A 23,107-nucleotide genomic window follows, 5' to 3' on the forward strand; every position below is an offset into this window, starting at 1 on the left:
GCCTTTATTTTTGAAACGGGATTAGAATGGGGTGAAGGGTTTCCAATGCTCTTTGGGGGAGGTCAGAAGAGAGAGGGGATTGTAATTGGGGGAGAGGCTTGTGGATTGGAGTGGAGGGATCAGGGAGCCTAGAAAGAGGGAAACATGATTGATGTTCTGGAAATTAAACTGCTACTAGCTGATATTCAGTGCTTGCACCTGCATAGCTAAGCAGTGAAAGTTAGGACTGTTTTTTATGCAGTCCTATCTTGCCAATTAGATACGTGAACACTAACACTGAATATGGCCCATGGCCACATAACTGATAGCTTCTCCCCAGGCTCTGCTTGGACTTGACATCAGTGATCTCCAGGAATATTCAGTGGCACTGCCCACTGGATAGCCTGCAGAGTATGATTTAAGTGGGCAGAAGTCTAGAATGTGTGGAAGCTAGGGACTTAAATACAAACAAAACCTTTATTTAACTGCTAGCTTTGCTCTAAATTGATGTTATAGTAAACTCCAAAACAGCAACTTTAAATGCTAAGCTAAACTATATTCTGAAACATCTTTATATTGTATGAAACATTAACAGAGACTTTAAATGCTAAACTATTCTCCATTCGACCATTCCCAGATCCCGACACATACTATAGCTATCAACCGTGTAATCTCCCTGGGAATGCCCAGGCTAATTTCTTGTTGTAAACAGCCTAGAACTGAAAGGTATTGGTGGGATAGAAGACATCAATGTAATGTAATGTAAACTGCCTTTGCTAAATAAGCAGAGTAACTGCAGTTTCAACCCGTCTACCTTTTTCAAAGTTTGAATGCAACTTCCCCACAGGTAATATACTCACCAGTGATGTTTTCTTCCCCTCAACAGGTCTTATCATCAGCATCTCTTCAGATGTCACGTAACCTTTACTGGAAAGCCAGTATACATTAGTCCAGATGACTTAACTTTAACCTAGGTTTGTATTACTGTCCTAAAATTATCTTGCCCAAGGAACACCCAGAGCTGTTTCACCATACACAGTTGAAAATAAGTTTTTTTCTGATGACTTCCATCACTTGAGCCTTCACTTTTAACTTTGAGTAGGTCGCAATTCCCAGGCTCTTAACTTTAGATGACAAAGTGATAAGTTAACTAAAGCACAGGACTAGGCATCAAATTCTTCAGTTTTGTTTGTGGTTGGTTTTAACCAGTTAACTACCATCCAGTCTGCTACCATAACCATTATATTTGAAAGACCAGTCAGGAACTTCACTCTAGACCCTTGCCATGGCAGCCAGATCTAAATGTTATCATTATATTTTCTTAGGCTTCCATAGCTGGTGTCATGATTGTTGCAGTTGTCTGGGACTTGCCATGTCTAAGTGGGTGGGCCGGATGTTTTAGCCATCATGCTGTGGCTTTTTTCAGATGTGACAAGACCCGGGTAACCACAACACTTGTTATAAGCAAAGATATACTGTATGCTTTTATCCCCAAATTTCTAATCAATGCACTCAAAGATAGACATTCAACAAGACTGGAGAAATGAGGACTGCAGAGCATAAAGGCCTGGTTTGGGAAACTGGGGGTCCATCATGTATTCTTGGAAAGTGGAAAACCGCAAATAAAAAGACTGAAAATACTGAGCAAAATGTACTTGTTAGCTCTGTAGAATCAACCAAAGCCCTGGCAAATGCCTTTTTCTTTCCAGTGCAAGCTCCCACAGGTATGCCTGACAATACTGAAGCACAAAAACATACAACTAGAACACAATTAAGTAACATCTGAATCTAACAATGAATGTGATAATGCTGTTTCCATCCGGCAGCCTCCCATAAGGCTTCTTCTGTACTCATTATTAGGTCACCTGAGATTTTGTTAATGTCACCAGAATCTGGCAGAGAGAGAGAGAGAGAGAGAAAGAGAAATGGTGGAAGATAAAAAGCTGAGACAGAAAGATGAAATAGATACAGAAGTATAATGAGAAAGAAAAAGAGTAAAGGAGAAAGGAACCAGAATAGCAACATTTCTTCATGACTATGTTACAAAGCGATGGAATACTACCCTTGGCTGACAAAAGATTTTGGTACTCAACCATCTGCATGTGACCTTGCCTTGTTCTGTCATTATTAGCGAACGTCAAGATTCACAGCCAACCCTCTTCTCTCTCTTTCCAGAAAACAACAAAAATATGCAAGCCATGACTTCTCACCCCATGTCATTTCTTTCTGATCGAGGCTGGCCAGAAGACTGAAGGAGGAGAAGAAACCTTGGCTTAGACGGTCCTCAGGATTGTGCAGGCAAAGTCAGTAAGGACAGGATGATGGGGGCTGTACTGATGACAATTGAGCATCACAATTGATGGCAGCAATAATGATGATGAGGGTATAGGTAATGATGCTGCTAATACATTGGGTATCAACTGGTTCCAGATTTTTTAGCACAAGTGGACCCGGTTTTACCTCATAGCCTGCACAGACCTGTCTAGATTTATAAATTTATAAAGGCTGGATTAACAGATTTTGAAAATCTGGAGCAAATTGATTACTGTATGTGGTAACAAGGTAATAAGGGTAATGATCACGTTGGTTGGAATTGATGGTGCTGTGTAGGAAGTATCTACAACCACAAGGGGTAGGAGGCAGATATGGTCTCTGCTTAGGGGTGACAGAAGATTGCTGAATCCAGGGCACATGACTGCAGGATTTTGGAAGGAGACTTGGTGTATGGTCCTGTTCCTGTTGCAATGATAACCACATTAGGTTATCTGGTCAGGAAGGGGGTCAGGGAAGTATATGTCAGAGATTCAAAACAAAACTGAGGGTGATAAGTAGCTGGCAATGATCAGCTTTTTGCTGACTGTCACTGGTGTGCCCAGAAATTCAATCTGGGCCATGCTCGGGCTCCAGTATTGAATTTCCAGGTTTATGGAGCTGGCGAAAACATAAATGGTTTAGTGCACTTAACCGACTGTGGTGACCCATATAAAAGATAGGAATGACTTTTATGCGATCCTATTTAGAAACATAGAAAGATGACGGCAGAAAAGTGCTACAGCCCACCAAGTCTGCCCACTCTACTGACCCACCCCCTTACTAGGCCTCTGTAGGGATCCCACGTAGATGTCCCATTTATTCTTAAAGTCAAGCACGCTAGTGGCCTTGGTCACCTGCTCCGGAAGCTTGTTCCAGCGACCCACCACTCTTTCCGTGAAGAAGTACTTCCTGGCGTCACCCTTAAATTTCCCTCCTCTGAGTTTGAGCGGATGCCCTCTAGTGGCCGAGGGTCCCCTGAGTAGGAAGATGTCATCTTCCACCTCGACACGACCTGTGATGTACTTAAACATCTCTATCATGTCCCCTCTCTCCCTGCGTTCCTCCAGAGTGTAGAGCTGCAATTTGTTCAGTCTCTCTTCGTACGAGAGACCCTTGAGCCCCGTGATATTTCTAGTGGCCATCCGCTGAACCGACTCGACTCTAAGCACATCTTTGCAGTAATGTGGCCTCCAGAACTGCCCACAGAACTCCAGATGAGGTCTCACCATGGTTCTGTACAGTGGCATTATGACCTCAGGTTTCCTGCTGATGAAGCTTCTATTGATACATCCCATCATTTGTCTTGCCTTGGATGATGCTTTTTCTACCTGATTTGCAGCCTTCATGTCTGCACTGATAATCACTCCCAAGTCTCGTTCTATTGTCGTCCTAGCTAATGTTTCTCCATTTAAGGTGTAAGTTTTGCACGGATTCCTGCTACCGAGGTGCATGACCTTACATTTCTTAGTGTTGAAGCCCAACTGCCATGCCGAGGACCAGCTCTCCAACGCAAGCAGGTCCTGCGTCATATAATCCTGCACATTACTTCCCCTTACTGTATTACATATTTTGGCGTCATCGGCGAATAATGTTACTTTACCCTGAAGCCCTCGTGTCAAGTCCCTTATGAATATGTTAAAAAGCAGTGGACCCAGGACTGAGCCCTGCAGCACTCCGCTGGTCACTTCCGATGTTTCGGAGAAGGTGCCGTTGACTACCACCCTCTGAAGTCTACCACTCAGCCAATCATTGACCCATGTAGTTAGTGTCTCACCTAACTCCATTGATTTCATCTTGTTTAGAAGCCTACGGTGTGGGACACTGTCAAAAGCCTTACTAAAATCCAAGTACACTACGTCCAGAGACTCCCCGGAGTCCAACTTCCTTGTTACCCAATCAAAGAAATCGATGAGATTGGATTGGCATGACCTGCCCCTAGTGAATCCATAGAAACATAGAAATCGACGGCAGATAAGGGCCAAGGCCCATCCAGTCTGCCCACCCTAATGACCCTCCCCTGCCTTTACTCTGCGAATAGAACCCACGTGTCGATCCCATTTGGCCTTAAAATCAGGCACGCTGTTGGCCTCAATCACCTGAAGTGGAAGACCATTCCAGCGATCCACCACCCTTTCGGTGAAAAAGAATTTCCTGGTGTCACCGTGCAGTTTCCCGCCTCTGATTTTCCACGGGTGTCCTCTTGTTGCCATGGGACCCCTGAAAAAGAAGATATCTTCTTCTACCTCGATGCGGCCCGTGAGATACTTGAACGTCTCGATCATGTCTCCCCTCTCTCTGCGCTCCTCGAGCGAGTATAGCTGTAATTTATCTAACCGTTCTTCGTACGGGAGATCCTTCAGTCCCGAGACCATCCAGGTGGCCATTCTCTGGACCGATTCCAGCCTCAGCACATCCTTACGGTAATGTGGCCTCCAGAATTGCACACTGTATTCCAGGTGCGGTCTCACCATGGATTTATACAAAGGCATAATGACTTCAGGCTTACGGCTGACGAAACCCCTGCGTATGCAACCTATGATTTGTTTTGCCTTGGAAGAAGCTTGCTCCACTTGATTGGCAGCCTTCATGTCCTCACTGACGATCACTGACGATCACCCCATGTTGATTGGGATCCCTCAGATTCTCCTCCTCCAAGATCATGTCCAGCTTGCGTTTAAGTAGTGTTTCCATGAGTTTACACACTATCGATTTAAGACTTACCGGTCTGTAATTCGCAGCCTCTGTTCTGCTATCCTTTTTGTGCTATATTGGCCCAGTGCTGACTTCGCCCCGGAATGCCCTAAAAACAGCAAGTTTCCAGTTGGATGCTAACCAGACATTTTCAGTGGGACTAACCGGTTAAGTACCCTCTGAATATGACCAATTAACCCCAAACAAGCAATTTAAATGGCCAGAAGCCATTTCTGGCTGATTAAATTATTTTGCATATCGACCCTGAACTTCTAAATACAGGCTCCTAAGTTAGGATCTGAAATTTGTTCCCTATATTCTGCCAAACTTATGAAAATTTATTATGAATTTAGAAGCTTAAAAGTTGTGCTCCTAATAACATAACAGGCTACATAAATGCTTTGTGACTGCACTTGCAGACAGAACATTCCGGGATCAATATTCAGCTGGTGGAGCTCAGCGTTTTGCTGTCTGCCACCAACATTATGCCGGAAACTCAATGCCGGGCTATGTCTCGGCTTGGGCATTGAATTTCTGGGTTTATGGACTTGGCTAAAACATAGCCGGTTAAGTGCAATATTCAGCACCTAACCAGCTATGGGTTACCGCATAAAGGCCCTCTTTTACTAAGCCGCGGTAGAGGTTTCTACCAAGGCCCGGGGTGCTAAATGCTCTGATGCACATAGGAATTCCAATGAGTGTCATAGCAGCGTTGGAGCACTTAGCACCCCGGGCCTTGATAGAAACCTCTACCGTGGCTTAGTTAAAGGGGGGGGGGGAGGGGGTAGGATTGAAATTTTTATGTGCTCTTTTTATGTGGTTCCCTTGGCTGGTTACGTGTTGAATATTGCCACTTAAATGGTCAAGGGCTGACTGGTCTCTAGAATGCCCCCCAAATAGCTGATTTCACGTTGCACACTAACCAAACATTTTCAGCGACACAATTTCTGGTTAGCCCTGAACAGGCAATTTAACGGGCCAGGATCTGTTTCTTGCCAGTGAAAGCACATGGAATATTGACTCATCTGGCATCTGCTCCAGTAATCAGATGTCAAATTGTAACAGCAGGACTGTGGTCCAATAGAATTCAAATGTGAGTTTTTAGAGGAAGTATAAAATCCATGAATAAGGGAGGAATCAGGTATTCTCCTCACCAGGAAAGGAGGTGAGGGGTGGGAGGGTGGAGATGTCTGAGGATAAAGATAAGCAATGAGTGGGAAACTGGAGTCCTAACTCTCTGCTCAAATGATGAAGGAAGGAGTACATTACATTAGGGATTTCTATTCCGCCATTACCTTGCGGTTCAAGGCGGATTACAAATGGTTTGTCCAGAGACTAGAAGTATTTAGGGAGTAGTTTGTACATTTCTTAGAGTTGTTAAGGATTACATCTGAGTTGACATGATATTAGAAGTTCATATGTAGTAGTTGCAGGTGATGCAGGTGTTAGTTCGGTTTTATGTTTTATGAAGGGTTTTTATTTCTTTTTTGAAGGTTTTGTAGTCTGTGGTCATGGTCAATGGGTTGTAGAGTTGTGGGTCGAGTTTTGCAGCTCGAGTGGCTAGGAGGTTGTCGTACAGTTTTTTTTTTTTAACGTTTTTGGTTGGAGGGTGTGTGAATGGTGCGTGGGTTCTCCTATGTCTGGTTGAGGTGGATTGACTTAGTCAATTGTTCCAATAGGCTGGGCTGTCTCTGTTTATTGCTTTAAATAGTAGGCAGTAAAATTTGAAGTGTATTCTCGCTTGTATTGGGAGCCAATGTGAGTCGTGGTATGCCTCTGTGATGTGGTCATATTTCTTCAGTGAGTAGACCAGTCTTAGGGCTGTGTTTTGTATTGTTTGTAATTGTTTTATCATGGTTGCTGTGAACTTAAGAACATAAGAATTGCCGCTGCTGAGTCAGACCAGTCAGCATGTCCAGCACATGTCCAGCAGTCCGCTCACGCGGCGGCCCTCTGGTCCAAGACCAGCACCCCAACTGAGACTAGCCCTACCAGCGCACGTTCTTGTTCAACAGCAACTTGTCTAACTTTGTCTTGAATCCTTGGAGGGTGTGCATGGGAGATATAATATGTTGCAGTAGTCTATTAGACCTAAGATTAGGGATTGTACCAGAGTTGGAATTGTTTTATGTCGAAGAATTTTCTGATTTGCCTCAGGTTTCTCATGACTGCAAATGATTTTTTTATTGTATTGTTGATTTGTGGCTGCATTGTACAGCCTTTGTCTATTAGCACTCCCAGGAGTTTTAAAGAATAATACAGGGGCTGGCAGTCTGTTAATCAGCTATCCCCTGGAGCCTGAAAGTAGACACTGTTCCTATTTTTGAAGTAACTCTTTAGAAAGGTCAGTCTGACCCACAGCTGTCCCTCTGAGGCAGAAGGTCTGGTTATTAGGAGGCTGGATCTTAAACCTTAGTCAGAGAAGAGCAAACAAAGCTAAGGGACCAAACACTGAAGGCAATAGAAGCAGTGCCAAATTCCAATCTATATCAGGGGTTAGTTCTCCTACCTAGGGATCTATCCTTCACCTGTGCATAAAGCAAACTTAGGATTAGATTCACTAACCTCACGGATCCGATCTGTTAGCGATCCGATCTGTGAGATTGCCGGCCGCCCAATTCATGATGCATCCTCATGAAAATGGGGGCGCTCGGAGTCATGCCCCCAGTCGACCGCACGGGATCGCTGTAGATGGTGTGTGCATGCTTTCAGAGCATGAAACTTTTTTTTTAAACCCCGCGATACTTGGAGCATCTCTTCTCCGCTTCTGAAAGGGGGGCCCAGCCAAGACTTTGCAGGGAATGGGGAGGATCAAACAAAAGCTTGTCCAGCCTCCGCCTCGTCTCTGTCCTCCCTCTCTTGCTAGCTTCAGCCCTTCCAGAGGCTGTTATAGGGGAAAACACCCTCCAAGGATTCAAGGCAAAGTTAGACAAGTTTCTGTTGAACAAGAACGTGCGCTGGTAGGGCTAGTCTCAGGGTGCTGGTCTTAGACCAGAGGGCCGCCGCGTGAGCGGACCGCTGGGCATGATGGACCACTGGTCTGACTCAGCAGCGGCAATTCTTATGTTCTTATGTTCTTGCAAGCGCTCAGCTTGAAAGTGCCCAAGATACAGGCACTGCCCTGAACAAAAGAGAACCTGCACTGAAAATCGCTTGTGAGCTGCAAAGGTGAGGCTCATTCAGTTTCTCCATATGCAAAATTGCAGATAAGGAAAACTTCGAGAGCCCGTGGTTTTAACCCATTTTAAACCTGTGGGTTAAAACCACGGGCTCACACTGAGGGGAAGGGCAGGAGAGTCAGGGTGGCGAGTCGGGGCAGAGAGAGAGAGAGCTGTCATCACTTCTGTGTGTCATAGCCAGTTCTTCGGAATGTGGATGATTTATGGACAATTTCAAGCTCTGTGTTTAAAGGCAGGAAAGGCACATAAGTGCACTGGCACTCTGGAAAGCTCTGTCCTCCCCAATCCCAGGTCCATAAACATTCGTCTTGAGGTTCAGAATATTACAATGCACAGTTTCAGGGTTGCCAATTTCCAGAGTTGGAATGCCAGAATCTGCAGATTTAAGGCTATGCTGGTCAGGGAAAGTGAAGCACAACCAAGCAAGGAGAGGGGCCATCGTTGTGATGGTCTGGCCACATAGACATGCCAACAGAGTAGTGGGCCACCTTAGAGGGCACTGCTGTGAGCTTCACATAAAAAGTGTCAGAGGTACATCTCACCATATACCCCTTATATGCTCACCATATACCATATATGCTGAGCCTTCCAAAACTCCCCCACCACCACGCCAAACCTACTAGACCCACCTGTCTACCATCCTAATAGCCCTCATGGCTGCAGATGGCACCTATATGGCAGTAGAGTAGGATTTTGGTGGGCTCATACTTAACACCATACATTTAGTGTTTAAGAGTGGCTTATGGGCCTTGGTCCTCCTGTCTGTGGTTCACTGGCCCACTCACCTGGTTACTTAAGACACCTGTGTGATGCTCTCTAGTAGGCTTTCCCATACCAAGTGCTGCAGTTCTAGAGACAAGTATGCACTCTTTCATTATTAAGATTTTTTTGGGGGATGGGAGAGGATTATTCAGCAGTGGGAGAGTGTGTGTGTGTGGGGGGGAGGGGGGGTTTCATACCTTAATCCAGTGGTCATCTAGTCAGTTTGAGTAACTTTGTGGCACTTGAACATCTAAGTTCCATCCAGTAAGTTTTGGAAATGTTCCTAGGGGTACTCAAAGTCCGAATTGTGAACCTGATTCATATGGACTGTGGCAATGTCTCCTGGGCCTGGCCCCAACTCCTTCCTGCTGCACAGAGTAAAAGAGTGGCTGACCCAGAAGCAGCCACTGCAAGGCACAGGGGCAATTGCTTCCGGCAGCCACATGGCACTCGGGGGGCAGCAAGAGAAGTGTAGTCAGCAAAACATATGTTTCAGGAAAAAAGTATAGTCATAGCAAATTTTGTTTCTCATATTACCAAGCATTTGCTATTGCTGTTGCCAAGGTATGGAATTTTGCTGGGTTAGTGAGTAATCTGTATTCTTATAGACATGGGGGAAGCCACTGCTATTTTTCATTAAACCCCACCCTGATCACCCACCTTTGAGATATGGTTGCTGGGATGTTTACCGACATCCTTTTGTTTTCAGCCGAATCATCTTGGATTTTCAGAAAATGTGGATATACTGACATTTTTCTCATTGCTGCGGGTCCTGCTCAGCATTGAATATGCGTGTTATATTTGATGATTGAAGAGTATTTCCCCTGCTTCTGAAAGAGTTACACTGGCTCCTGATTGAAAGCAGGGTGAAATTCAAGACCTTATTGCTGTCACACAAAACCGTTCAGCTCTCCGAACCGCAATATCTTGCAGTCAGACTACATAACCATACTCTACCTCACGCCCTACACTCGAGCCAGGAGTCTCTACTACAAATATCCTCTTTCAAAGACATCAAGTACAAAAGCACCAGGGCAAGAATGTTCTCTGTAATGGCTCCAACATGGTGGAACACCCTACCGATGGAAGTAAAGCTAGAAAACGACACCATAAAATCAAGAAAGGGATAAAGATTATCCTTTTCTCAGACTACTTCAACTGAAACTGTGAGCCAACAGAGGGAGGAAGCAACATAGAGGAAAATAGCAGGCTTCTCCCCCCCCCCATACTAGGAACATGATAGAAGGACAGGACAGGACATGTATGCACATAGTAGATCTTTCCAGAAATGTTTAAGATATGATGACTATATTAAACAGAACTAAAATAAATTAGGATGAGTGTAACTAGAATTATCTAGGATGAGAGTAAATAGGACGAATACAGTACACATTGCTAGAGCTATTTAGGATGCATGAGCCAGATTCTGTACAGGACGCCAAGTCTCAGATGCCGCCTAAGTGGCTTTTGAGAATAACACACGGGCGTCCTATATAGAATTGCCCACCTAACACCATGATTTTCTAACTGGCGTCCTTGTCACAGACACTGGTTAGAGAATTGGGTTGCTGCAAACTTTGCTGGCAGGAGGGATGCCCAGTCCATCCTGCTGGACACATCCCCATGCCGTAAAGTAGCCCCCTGGTCCCCCTCTCCTCCATCCCCTGCTGGACTCCCCAACCCCCCTCCTCCACACCTTATGCTGATGGCCGACCAGAGAACATAAGAACATAAGAACATAAGAACTGCCATCTCCGGATCAGACCTTTGGTCCATCAAGTCCGGCGATCCGCGCACGCGGAGGCCCTGCCAGGTGTACCCTGGCGTAATTTATAGTCCATCATATCTTTATATGCCTCTCTTAAGGAGATATGCATCTAGTTTGCTCTTGAAGCCTAGGACGGTCGATTCCGCAATAATCTCCTCTGGGAGGGCATTCCAGGCGTCAACCACTCTCTGAGTGAAGCAGAACTTCCTGACATTAGTCCTGAACCTGTCCCCCCTTAGCTTCATTTCATGTCCTCTAGTCCGTGTCAAATTGGACAATGTAAATAATCTTCTCTGCTCTATTTTGTCGATTCCTTTCAGTATTTTGAAGGTCTCGATCATATCCCCACGCAGTCTCCTTTTCTCTAGGGAGAACAATCCTAGTGTTATAAGTCTATCCTCGTATTCCAGTTTCTCCATACCCTTCACCAGTTTTGTCGCTCGTCTCTGCACCCTCTCCAGCAGTTTTATATCCTTCTTTAGGTAGGGAGACCAATGTTGGACGCAGTATTCCAAGTGTGGTCTGACCATTGCCCTATAAAGCGGCATTATAACTTTCTCCGATCTACTCGAGATTCCTTTCTTTATCATGCCCAACATTCTATTTGCCTTCTTCGCCGCTGCCGCGCATTGTGCCGACGGCTTCAGGGTCCTATCTATCAGTACACCCAGGTCCTTTTCTTGTTCACTCTTCCCCAGAGTTGCACCTGACATTGTATACTCGTATTCCGCATTCTTATTGCCTAAATGCATTACCTTGCATTTCTCCACATTGAACTTCATCTGCCATTTCTCCGCCCATGTTTCTAACCGACACAAGTCGCTCTGGAGTTCCTCTCTATCCTCCTGCGATCTGATTGCCCGGCATAGTTTTGTATCATCTGCAAACTTGATGATCTCACTGGTTGTTCCTTCCTCCAGGTCATTGATATAAATATTAAAAAGGATCGGCCCAAGTACCGAGCCCTGTGGTACACCACTAGTCACTTTCTCCCAGTCGGAGAACTTCCCATTTATGCCCACTCTCTGCTTTCGGTTTTCCAGCCATTTGCCTATCCACCTTTGTATATCCCCCTCTATGCCATGGCTTTGTAGTTTCCCGAGAAGTCTTTCATGTGGAACTTTGTCGAACGCTTTCTGGAAGTCCAAGTATATTATGTCCACCGGCTTCCCACTATCAATTTGCTCGTTCACAGTCTCAAAAAATTGGAGTAAATTCGTCAAACATGATTTCCCTTTCCTGAATCCATGTTGACTGGGTTTCATCAAGTCGTGTGCGTCCAAGTGCCAGACTATGCTATCCTTGATCAGTGCTTCAACCATCTTGCCGGGGACAGACGTAAGACTCACAGGCCTATAGTTGCCCGGTTCCCCTCTCGATCCTTTTTTAAAAATTGGCGTGGTATCCTTCCTTCCTACCTCTAGCCGGCTGGCCCGCCTTCACTCGAATGACAGGCCTGCCCCTTCCCGGTGCATTGTGGGATACACCAGGAAGGGGCCTTAGGCCCTGATTGGCCAAAGCGCTTAAGGCCCCTCCTGTAGGAGGTATTGGCGAGGTATCCTTCCTTCCTACCTCTAGCCGGCTGGCCCGCCTTCACTCGAATGACAGGCCTGCCCCTTCCCGGTGCATTGTGGGATACACCAGGAAGGGGCCTTAGGCCCTGATTGGCCAAAGCGCTTAAGGCCCCTCCTGTAGGAGGGGCCTTAGGCACCTGGGCAATTGGAATCTTAGGCCCCTCTTGCAGTGCATTCTGGGATGCGCTGGGAGTGGCCTAAGATTCCAATTAGCCAGATCTCTTAGACCACTCCCATGTGGTCCCGATTGTAGGCAGCCTACAGTTTTACAGAAATGCTGATGGCTCAATATTCACGTATCACTTTATTCTTGATAAATCTATCATAAATACTATACAACTATTGTAAACCATTAAGATATACTGTATATGACTGACGGTATATCAAGAAACTATTAAATCACAAATAGTAATATTTTTAAAATAGAAAAAAGAGGAACAGTTACATATCCGTAGACAGAAGCAGGAAAAAAAAGTGAGGCATCTGTGTGCCACAAAGCAGGGCATCATACAGGAGCCATATGTCTTCTCATAAAAAAATACTTTCAGCTGTGCTTTAAGTCAAGAAAATGAGCTCTCCATGCTCAGGGCAAAGGGTAAGGAGCTCCAAATAGCAGAACCAACTACTGAAAACAAAGATTTCCTAATACGCTTATAGTGAATCTAACGAAAAGTAGGGACTATTAATTGTGCTTGGTGAGTAGAATGTAAGTTTCCTGCCTGGTATATGAGAGTGCAACTATTGAGCCATAGGTTTGTACCTAAAGCAACAGAGTTAATTGACTTGCCCAAGATCACAAAGATTTGAATCCTAGCTTCCCCAGTTTAAAGCCAACTGCATTAATGATTAGGCTATTCTTCCACTTCATGTACTCAAGTGGTCTAACAAAACAATCATAATACTTTGCTTACAGTCAAATGGTCATTTAAAAAAAGGAAATTCTTCCTTGCTATGGTCTTTTTTTTACAGTAATCCATCTTTGAACTTACTTGGGTCAACATAAGCCCAGCTGGGCTGATGAGGTGCAGTAGATGGTGGCAGGGGATACACTCCCGCTTTCACCTCTGTTCCCAAGGTAGCTTCCTCATAGGTAGGTGGAGCAGATGGCATGCATTTTGTTTCCTCATTGGTTCCATTTCCTTTTTGCCCCTCTGGATTCTGAGGTTTGTTACTGACAGAAACCTGTAATATGTCAGACATTAAAGCAAAACCAAATAAATACAGTTCCAAAAAACCCTCAAAAACAGCACAATGCTGGGTGTGCGCATACATCATGTCGCTCCAGCTGACAAATGAAGCTAGTGTTCTGCTTGTAAAATCATTACAGTAATGCTGAAGTCCTGCATCTTTCTGCAGACTAGGCGGTCACGCTTATTCGGCAACGCTCAACCATACACAGTATTCTGTTTTACTTATCAGCATATCATTCTTTGTGGTACAAAGTGCTCCGAACCCCAGAAGAAGGTAATTTCTGACCGAAACACAGACCTTGTCAGGTCTATAGCACAACTGTGTATTTTTGAATGTGCTTTTAATGGACTACACCCTGTACATCCAAATCTTCTGAATAAAATTTGGATCAAGATCATTGGTTTTACAGTTTTTTCTTTTGTTCCTGCCTCCCTGCTTGTCCTGTGGAATTCTCTTGATGGATTTTGTTCTTTCTTTGACCTGGCATCTAAAATCATATATTTGTAACCAGATTTTGATGGCAGCTTTGATCCAGAACGTACGCAGGTAAGGCAAGACTCAGTTAGGGCACTGGTCTTTGACCTAAGGGCCACCGCGTGAGCGGACTGCTGGGCACGATGGACCACTGGTCTGACCCATCAGTGGCAATTCTTATGTTCTTTCAAAAATCTGAGTGTAAGGATAGTTACAATCATATACTTTAGGTAGGATTTACAATCTAAGGCCCCAATTCTATAAATGGCACCTATATTAGTAGGCGCTTAGGGAAATGGTGCCTTACTGCATGACAAATTTAGGCACCATGTATAGAATCACGCCTACCAGTGCCTAAATTGAGTTAGGTGCCGGTAGGCGTCTGCAACTTAGGTGCCGGTATATTAGGCTAAGGTTTTCCTGGCCTAAAATACCAGTGGCTAGTGCTTTCCTCGCCCAAATTCCGTCCCCTGATCACACCTACTTTTTGTGTAGGCGCCAGTAGGCACCTTCCTGATTTCAACGCGGAACTTAAATGAATCATTTTTGAATTGGATTTTAATGGTGTTTTCAAGTATCATGCCAATTAAGCCAATTAAAACATTTTAAGTTCCGCACTGAAAGATGCCGCCTATCTAGGTACTATTTATATGATTCTAAGCGCCTCATTTATTAATATGCATTAAGTGCAGGCTTAGTTAATAGGCCACAAGGAGAAAATGTAGCTTGTTATATTTAATTTGTATTAAATTGCCTTTATGCATTTACGATAAAGCGTTTTATGTACAGCACCGCCAACATAATTCTTAGTCAAATAACTAACAGCTTTTCCCGGGTCTCTCCACTCCTATCTGTCCACGTGCTCATCAGTGTATGAGAGGGTCAAGATACAAACTACACCAGAAAACAAACAGAGCACAAAGGACCATCCAAATTCAGGAATGGACATGAAATTTTTTTAGGAACCCTAAATTCTACACGGGCTGTGTTTCAGTGTAGACACCTTCTTCAGGGGTCTAAAATAAGGTAAACAACAATTACAATAGCATAACATAACAACAATACAAAACATAATGGCATAAAAACAATGTATAAATAAATATGAACATTAAAAATCACGCGACTGTAAATAAGACCAACATTTAAATCACATGTGTCAAACACAAGGCCCGCCTGACTTTTTTATGTGGCCCACAGCAATGCTCCCGAACTTCCCCTTCTCACAGCCCAGCGTGTCTTCCCTTCTGCGCTGGTCTGATGTCACCGTCACACTGGAAAGTCTGCCGGTCTTGGCAGCGATTCGGCAGTGTTGTCCATGGATCCCCTTCCTGCTTTCCTTCTGCCATGGTCCACCCGGGCAGAAACAGGAAGTTGCACGTCATTGGAGACAGACCGCAGCAGCCGAAAAGCAGGAAGGAGAGCCACGTACAACATTGCTGAATTACCGAAGCCAATAAGTTTTTCGGCTTGGCGGCGACATTGGACCTGCGCGGGAGGGAACACATGCTGGGCTGTGAGGAGAGAGGGACCGGTGCTGGAGGTAAAGACATGCTGGGCTATGAAGAGAGAGAGTTGAAGGGAGAGAGGTTGGACCTGGGGTGAAGTGGAGGAAGAGGGAAAAAAATACTTGAAGAGAGAGAAAGAGAGACATGGTGGGGAAGGGAGGCAGGCAGACAAGGGCAGAAATGGGATGGGGGGCAGTTGGGAAGAGAAAGGAGAGAAGTTGGATCTGGAGATGGAAAAGAGGGAGAAATGTTAGGCCTGGGGGTGGAAAGGAGAGAGAGATGCAGCATCTCATTTTTTTTCCTTCCATCTCTGTTCAGCATCAAGGGGAGGGAAGAACAACAACAGAAAAGAGAGGAAGCAAAATGTTGGACCAAGAGGAGAGAGGAGGAGAGATAGAAGGACATAGGAGGCTGGGAAAGGAATGAGATAGGAAATAGGAGAGCTACGGAATAAGAGAAGATGGAAAATTGATAGGTAGCTGAAAATTTAAAAAGAAGGAGAATGATGAGAAAGAGGGCGAGATTTGAGTGGACAGAGGCAGAAAAGAAAAAAACGAGAAAAGTTGAAAGGTAAAAATCAATATGTTGGAGACAGGGACTGGAGCAAGAGAGAAGAGGAGAAAAAAATGGACAGCAGACACTGGAAGGAGAATTTTATTTGTATATTTTATTAGTATATGTTTTTATTGCTGTACATCGCCTAGCAATTTGAATAGGCGATTCATCAAGAACAAATAAACTTGAAACTTGAATTAGAAGTTATAAAAAATCAGAAAGAGAAACTGGGAATAAAAGGTAGAAAAAATAATTTTATTTTCCATTTTGTGATTACAATATGTCAGATTTGAAATGTGTATCCTGTCAGAGCTGGGGTTAGACAGCAAGGGTAAACTAGGACCTAAAAGAGAGAGGAAAAGTCTCTTTTATTTATTTTGTATGTAGCACATAGGGGTCCTTTTATCAAGTTGTGGTAGGGGTTTAACACGCATAATACCGCACGTTAAACTGCCTGCCGTGCTAGCTGCTAATGCCGTGCTAGCTGCTAATGCCTGCATAGAGCAGGCGTTAGTTTTTTAGCCAGCCGCGGGGGTTAGCGTGTGATGAAATGTCCGACGCACTAACCCCGCTAGCATAGTCGGCGTGGGGTTGGAGAGATTGTATCCCTATAATTCTACTTAGACTAACACCCTCCTTTGCTGGCACGTAGCGTGGTTTTGGCACCACAGGTGGCGGTGATTGATCCAATGCTCATAGAAGTCCTGTGAGCATCGGAGCAGTTGCCGCTGCTGCTGCTGGGGCCCATGCTGTGCGTTAGTAAAGGAGAGGATAAGAATCTTAATTAAAAGTTTGGCCCGCTACTTAGCCTGTGTTTTAGATTTCAACCCCTTATGTGATTTGAGTTTGACACCCCTGATTTAAACCATAGAGAGATAAAATATGCTGATTCTTAAAATACAAATCATCATGACAATAATAGTCTACTTAATAAAAAGAAAAAAAATGAAATAAAACAAAAAGAAGAATTAACGATAAAAGCCTTGGAAAAATCCAAAGTATCTTGTTGAAGATAAAATAATACTGTGGTAAATAAAAGGAAAACAAAATGAAAGGAAGAAGTATAAACATGTGTGGATAAAACTAATTTAAAAATGTGGCAGTATAAGAGAACAAAGGGCTCCTTTTACTAAGGTGCGCTAGCATTTTTAGCGCATGCTAAAGATTAGCACGCGCTATCCATGCGCTAAATGAAAAATACTAACGCAAGCTCTATGGAGGTGCTAGCGTTTAGTGTGCGCGGCATTGTAGTGCGCACTAAGTGTGCGCTAAAACCGCTAGCGCACCTTAGTAAAAGGAGCCCAAAGTGTCAAGTACGAGTATATCGTAAAAGTACTATAAATATTTGAAAGCATATCGCCAAACATAATGCAAAAAATCTTTCCACTTATTTGCTAAAAATCAAATGTATATCTTAATCTGACTGTACTTTTGTATTAGTAAAGAAATCAGTAGAATCACTTAGGCACCAATAGTCTAACAATGCTTTTACCAAAATTAACAAATTCCAAAAATGCGTCAAAAATTGTTAAACAATCTTTAGCAATCGATTGGAAGAATTAAACTTATCATCATTGTGCCTAAAAAATGCCAACTAGAGCGGCACGATCCTGCCTGAATGAAACCGGGACCAAAGGGAGGACTCAGCCTGAGGGCTAGATGCACTAAACACGGTCGCTAAGACCGTGCGAGTCACTGTGGCTGATTTTTTGATCAATTATGGAAAAGCGATTAATGTTCCAAGTTTCCATGCAAATGATTTGCACGAAGGTTCGCCATAATCCCTTCAGACCATTCGCTCTGAGAGCAACTTGGACACTTGCACAGAGCCAGTTTGGGAAAGTCTGAACAGCTGAGCGGCTGGGGAAGCCCCAAAGCAGCCTCCTGCCACTCAGCTATTAGAGCTTTTTTCTTTTTAATGGCGCAGATATTGTGCATGTGTTACACACGCACAATATCTGCCCCATTAAAAAAAATGCTGTGATGCCCCCCCCCCCCCCCCCGGCTGATGATGGCCCTGATGACCTATCCCAGAACCAGAATGGAGGCAGGAGGGATACCCACTCCCTCCTGCCACTGCGACACCCCCACCCCCGCGCCAGCCAAAATCAGCAGAAGAAATGCCCACCCCCTCTTGCCACTGTAAACCCCCCTCCGTACTCCCCCCGCAAGGCTCTCCAAACTGACCCCCCTACTCCACCCCCCACTCCCCTTCCTAAAAAAAAAAATAAAATAGGCGGGAGGGATGCCCATTCCCTCCTACCACCCTAACTCCTCAAACCTCTCCCATACCTGAAAATTAGGTGACAGCAGGAGGAATGCCCAGTCCCTCCTGCTCCTAAGGCCCACCACTCCAAAATGGCGGGCCTAACCCTTCCTGGTGCATCCTAGGATGCACGGGGAAGGGTCTAAGGCCCTGATCAGCTAGACATCTGAGTCAATCAGGGCCTTAAGCTCCTTCCTCTGTATCTCCTTCCTCTGTATCTCTGCATCTGAGCCAATTAGGGCCTTAGGCAGTGAAGATGAGGGTTTGGTTCAGGGGGACCTTAGGGGTGGGGGTCAGTTGGGGGGGGGGGTGTTGCGGTAGCAGGAGGGAGTCATGGGGGGGTAGCACAGTATTTTTTTTTATGGGCCAGATATTGTGTGTGTGTATAACACACACATTTGTGCCCATAGAAATAAATGGGAAAAAAACCCCAAAACAAGCAGACCTGTTGGGTTTTTCTGGGTCAGTCCTACAACCCGATTCTGGCATGCAAGGTTAGGGCATCGATTGGATGCCTGGTTTTAATATTAATGACCTCATTTTCATGCCAGAATCGGAGAATGTAGGACTACACAGAAAACTACGCGGTGAGCCTATTTAGTGTATCAGGTTGAGAAATACGATCAGTTTCTAAACCAATCAAACCGGTTTAGTGACGATTGTTAAACAATCGTAGGCTTTAGTATATCTAGCCCTGAATCAGGTAATAACGTCACAAAGGGGGGTTAATTAAACCGACTTACACAACAAAAGTAAACAAAACTGAGAATTGTGCCTGGTCTTAAATACTGCCAACGGTAAAAGATCATTTTTTAAAGAGAAAAACAACACTAACATATGAGTTACAATCTTATTGTGCTTATGTGTGAGGGAAAACAAGCATTCAATGAATCCGAAGATAAAGACAAATTTAACGATACTGTCAATATTTATGCAAATCCCATTCTGGAAAAGTGAAACAATTTATGAAATTAAAACAAAACTGAGTAGGCAATCTGTAGATAATTGTCAGTGCAGCAGAAATTTCCAATTGTATGCTGAAAAGGAAAGTATTTTTATTACTGCTACCTCTAAGAACACCAACGAACACCTAAGAAATTCTGATATACCTAAGGGTGAGAACTTGGTCTCTGATAAAGACTTGCAAAATCTAACAGCAATATTAGAGGAATCATCTATGGAAGTTAAAGAAAGAGGAACTTTAATTGTTAACTTTATCTTTGAACAAGACCTTAATGCAGTTATGAGGTTATTCTTTAAAAAGTCTGGATCACTTTTTTGTGGTCAACGTTTATGGTTATACCATGATGTAACTAGAACAACCCAGGAAAGACGAAAAATGTTTTTGGGCATGAGAGAAGAGACAAGGAAGCTAGGTGCTACTTTTTTGCTAGCTTATCCATGTAAATGTGTTAGTTTAAGGGTCTGAAATATGTGTTCTTTACACCAGATCATCTACGTTCCTTTTTAGATCTCAAGGGTTTATCTAGTGGAGGGAGTGTAGCTTAAAGGAAATGCAGGGTTGTAGCGTTTAAGACTTTACCTTTTTTTTTGTATTATTGTAATATTACTCCCTATAATATCTTTGTTTTCTTTTTTCCTCCTCCTAATTGAGGTCTAAGGAAGAGTTAAGTTTCATAATAATATTTATTTTAAATATTGTAATGTTTAATGATGTTTTTCTTTTGGAACATGATTCTGTATTTCTAAACCAAGTAGTTATACTTGTAAAGTATGTTAAATTCAATAAAAATTAAAAGTTAAAAAAAAAAAAAAGAACACCAACGAATGTAGCACAATTCCACTAGAAAGAAACCGAGATTATGGGAGAATGTGCACTAATCCCCTCTTTTACTAAGGTGCGCTATGCGTTTTAGCATGCACTAAATGCTAACACAGCCATAGATTTATAATGGATGCATTAGCATTTAGCGTGCGCTAAAACGCATAGCGCACCTTAGTAAAAAGAGCCTTAAATCTCACTAGAATTATGTCACACAGTGAAGTGATACCAACATTAAAAGAGAAATAATCCAAATTAATAACTGTACCTGAATTAAATGTAGCCAACAAAAAAATCATTCCTTAAATGATACACAATCATTAAATAATGTGACTGTGATTGAGTAAAATATTTAACCAACTTAACAAAATAATTTCAATGATGAAGAACTCCAAAAAAAAAAAAATAGCTCAAGGCTATCCAAAACATTAGGGATACATGCAATCAAGAAAAGAAAAGAAAAATAATAAATTGTAGTGAAAAATGTGTGTACGTATATGCATGTAAATTAAAATGCTGATCTATAAAAAAAACCATGAGAAATCTGTTTTTGAATTGAAACCTGCTGGGGAAACATAATTCAATCAATTCAAATCAATCCATGTGTTCTCCTCAAATGATTAGATTCTTGAAAAGGCAAACAAAAAGAAACACGTTTTGAGATATCTAATATAATAAAACCCTAAGCGCGCATGCGCACTCTGCGTGCTTCCGTTTTCCATTTTCCATGATCTGTAGGTCTGTGGCAAGTGCGCATGCGTGCGTCGACTCCCTCCCTCCTCACTGTAAGATCGCCGCTGTCGCCGCCCCCTCCCCCCCCCCGTGCACCATTTCCCGGCGCACACGAACCCCCATTGACCCTTCCACCACGAGACGCACATACCTCCCGGCTCCAGCAGCGGCCGCAACACACTAAAGACGCTGCTTCGCGGCCTTCCCATGCTCTGATTTCCTCTGCCGCATCTCTGATGACATCATCAGAGATGCCAGCAGAGGAAATCAGAGCATGGAAAGGCCACGAAGCAGCGTCTTTAGTGTGATACAGCAGCTGCTGGAGCCAGTAGGTTTGACGGTCGTCTCGCGGTGAGAGGGTCAGTGGGGTTGGCTGCACGGTGGCGATAGTGGCGGGGGGGGGAGAAGGTTCTACTGCACAGAGGGATGGCTGGCAGGCAGGTACAAAGATCCACTGCAAATCATTTTGTAACTGCAATGCAATATGGCAGACTTCTGTTTTAGGCCATTTTACAAATATGTGAAGAGGGACCAGGGAGCAGGGAAGAGGTGCTGCTGGCGGGGGGGGGGGAGGGGAAGAGGGGGAAGAGAGTTCTACTGCAAAGGAGGATGGCAGGCAGGCAGGCAAGCTGGCTTCGGAGGGTGGGGGTGGGACAAAGTCTGGAAGGCAGTGAGGGAGAGCAGGGAAGAGGTGCTGCTGGACCAGGGGAGCAAGGAAGAGGTGCTGCTGGACCGGGGGAGCAAAGAAGAGGGACAGGGGGAGCAGGGAAGAGGTGCTGCTGGACCGGGGGAGCAGGGAAGAGGTACAGGGGGAGCACGGAAGAGGTGCTGCTGTACAGGGAAGTGGGTTGGGGAGGAAAATGCTGCTGCTGCTGCACAGGAAAATGGAGGGGGAGGGTATGCTTCTGCTGCTACTGCACAGGGAAGTGGAGTGGGGAGGGAAATGCTGCTGGTGAGAAATGGAGCTGGGGCTGAAAGGGAAAAGATGGGAGAAGGGTGCTGGGGGGGATAAAATGGGTTTAGAGCTGGAGCAGGGGCTGAAAATAGGGGACATGTGAGGGAAGGAGGCTTTACTAGCACCCGTTAATGTAACAGGCTTAAAAACTAGTGTGTATATATATATATATATATAAAGTATTTAAGCGTACCAAAGATATTCAGGGATAGAATTCCACAAAGATGGCGTTAAGTAGAAGAGAGATGATTCCCTTGTTGAGTCTAGTCTGGCTCTTGCCAAAGGAATCATCATTTGGATGATGAAGGTGCTATCCCAGCTACTTTAATGGCTAATTTTGTCTTACAATCAGATAGATACCAAATGTTAACGTTTTTCTTTAACAGCTGTGGAGCCCTTTTCCGAAACTGCAAAGTTTAAGCTTTTCTTGATGTTTTGTGTCCTACACAACAAAGGCAGCAACAATTTCTTAAGAACTGTTATATAGTTAAGGTCCATACCCCTATAAATGTATTACTAAATACCAATCTGTGAAATATATATATATATATATATATATATATATATATATATAATGTTAGTATATATATATAATGTATATATATACTAACATACAATTCATTTAATGTCATACTTATTCTTAATTTCATAACTCCATAACTATTTCTTCATTGTATTTCATTTTAGTTTACCTCATTTCCTTACTTAATGTCTTTTTCTTCTATTTTAATCTTATTAATTAGCTACTTAGGTTAGCTCTCAAACGGTCATCAATGGAGAGGTGGCATTGATGAACGTTTGAGAGCTAACCTGAAAGCTAAGTAGCTAATTAATAAGATTAAATTAGAAGAAAAAAACATTAAGTAAGGAAATGAAGTAAACTAAAATGAAATACAATGAAGAAATAGTTATGGAGTTATGAAATTAAGAATAAGTATGACATTAAATGAATTTTAGAGTTTTGAGTAAATAAACAATAAAGTGGACTGATGAAGACGAGATTGCTGGGCATTATTTAGGGTCCAGTTGATATCCGAAGGTCCATAAACAAAGAATGAATATATATGTACATAAACATATATAATGAAGTGTATGTTAGAATTAGACCAATAGTCTCTTTACAGTGTATATGGAGCTGCAATATGTAAACAGGCACCATATAGCTTTATAAGATTAGAGATTTAAAAAGAGTACAGAGAATAGTTAGTGTTTTAGAGCAGTGTTCTTCAACCACCGGTCCATGGACCGGTGCCGGTCCACAGAAATTTCCTGCCGGTCCACAGGGCTGGCACGTGCATTTGGGCCCGAGATAGTGTTCGTCAGCCGCCAGCCGGTCCACGGATCGATGCGGCGTTGTCTTCAGGCCGGCTCCCTCTTCCT

At 43.7% G+C, this 23,107-nt stretch overlaps 1 protein-coding gene across 3 annotated transcripts in view; it reads right to left on the reverse strand.

Moving 5' to 3' along the window:
- The window catches only part of FAIM2 (Fas apoptotic inhibitory molecule 2), a 145,927-nt gene that overhangs the window by 88,280 nt on the left and 34,540 nt on the right, over window positions 1-23,107 (reverse strand). For all 3 annotated transcript variants that reach the window (XM_033937159.1, XM_033937161.1, XM_033937160.1), the window contains exon 2: window positions 13,256-13,448. In XM_033937159.1, coding sequence (XP_033793050.1) covers window positions 13,256-13,448 — 193 coding nt within the window. The remainder of the gene's footprint in view (window positions 1-13,255; window positions 13,449-23,107) is intronic.

The sequence above is a fragment of the Geotrypetes seraphini genome, chromosome 3, assembly GCF_902459505.1.
Source record: "Geotrypetes seraphini chromosome 3, aGeoSer1.1, whole genome shotgun sequence".
Classification (NCBI taxonomy): Eukaryota; Metazoa; Chordata; class Amphibia; order Gymnophiona; family Dermophiidae; genus Geotrypetes; species Geotrypetes seraphini.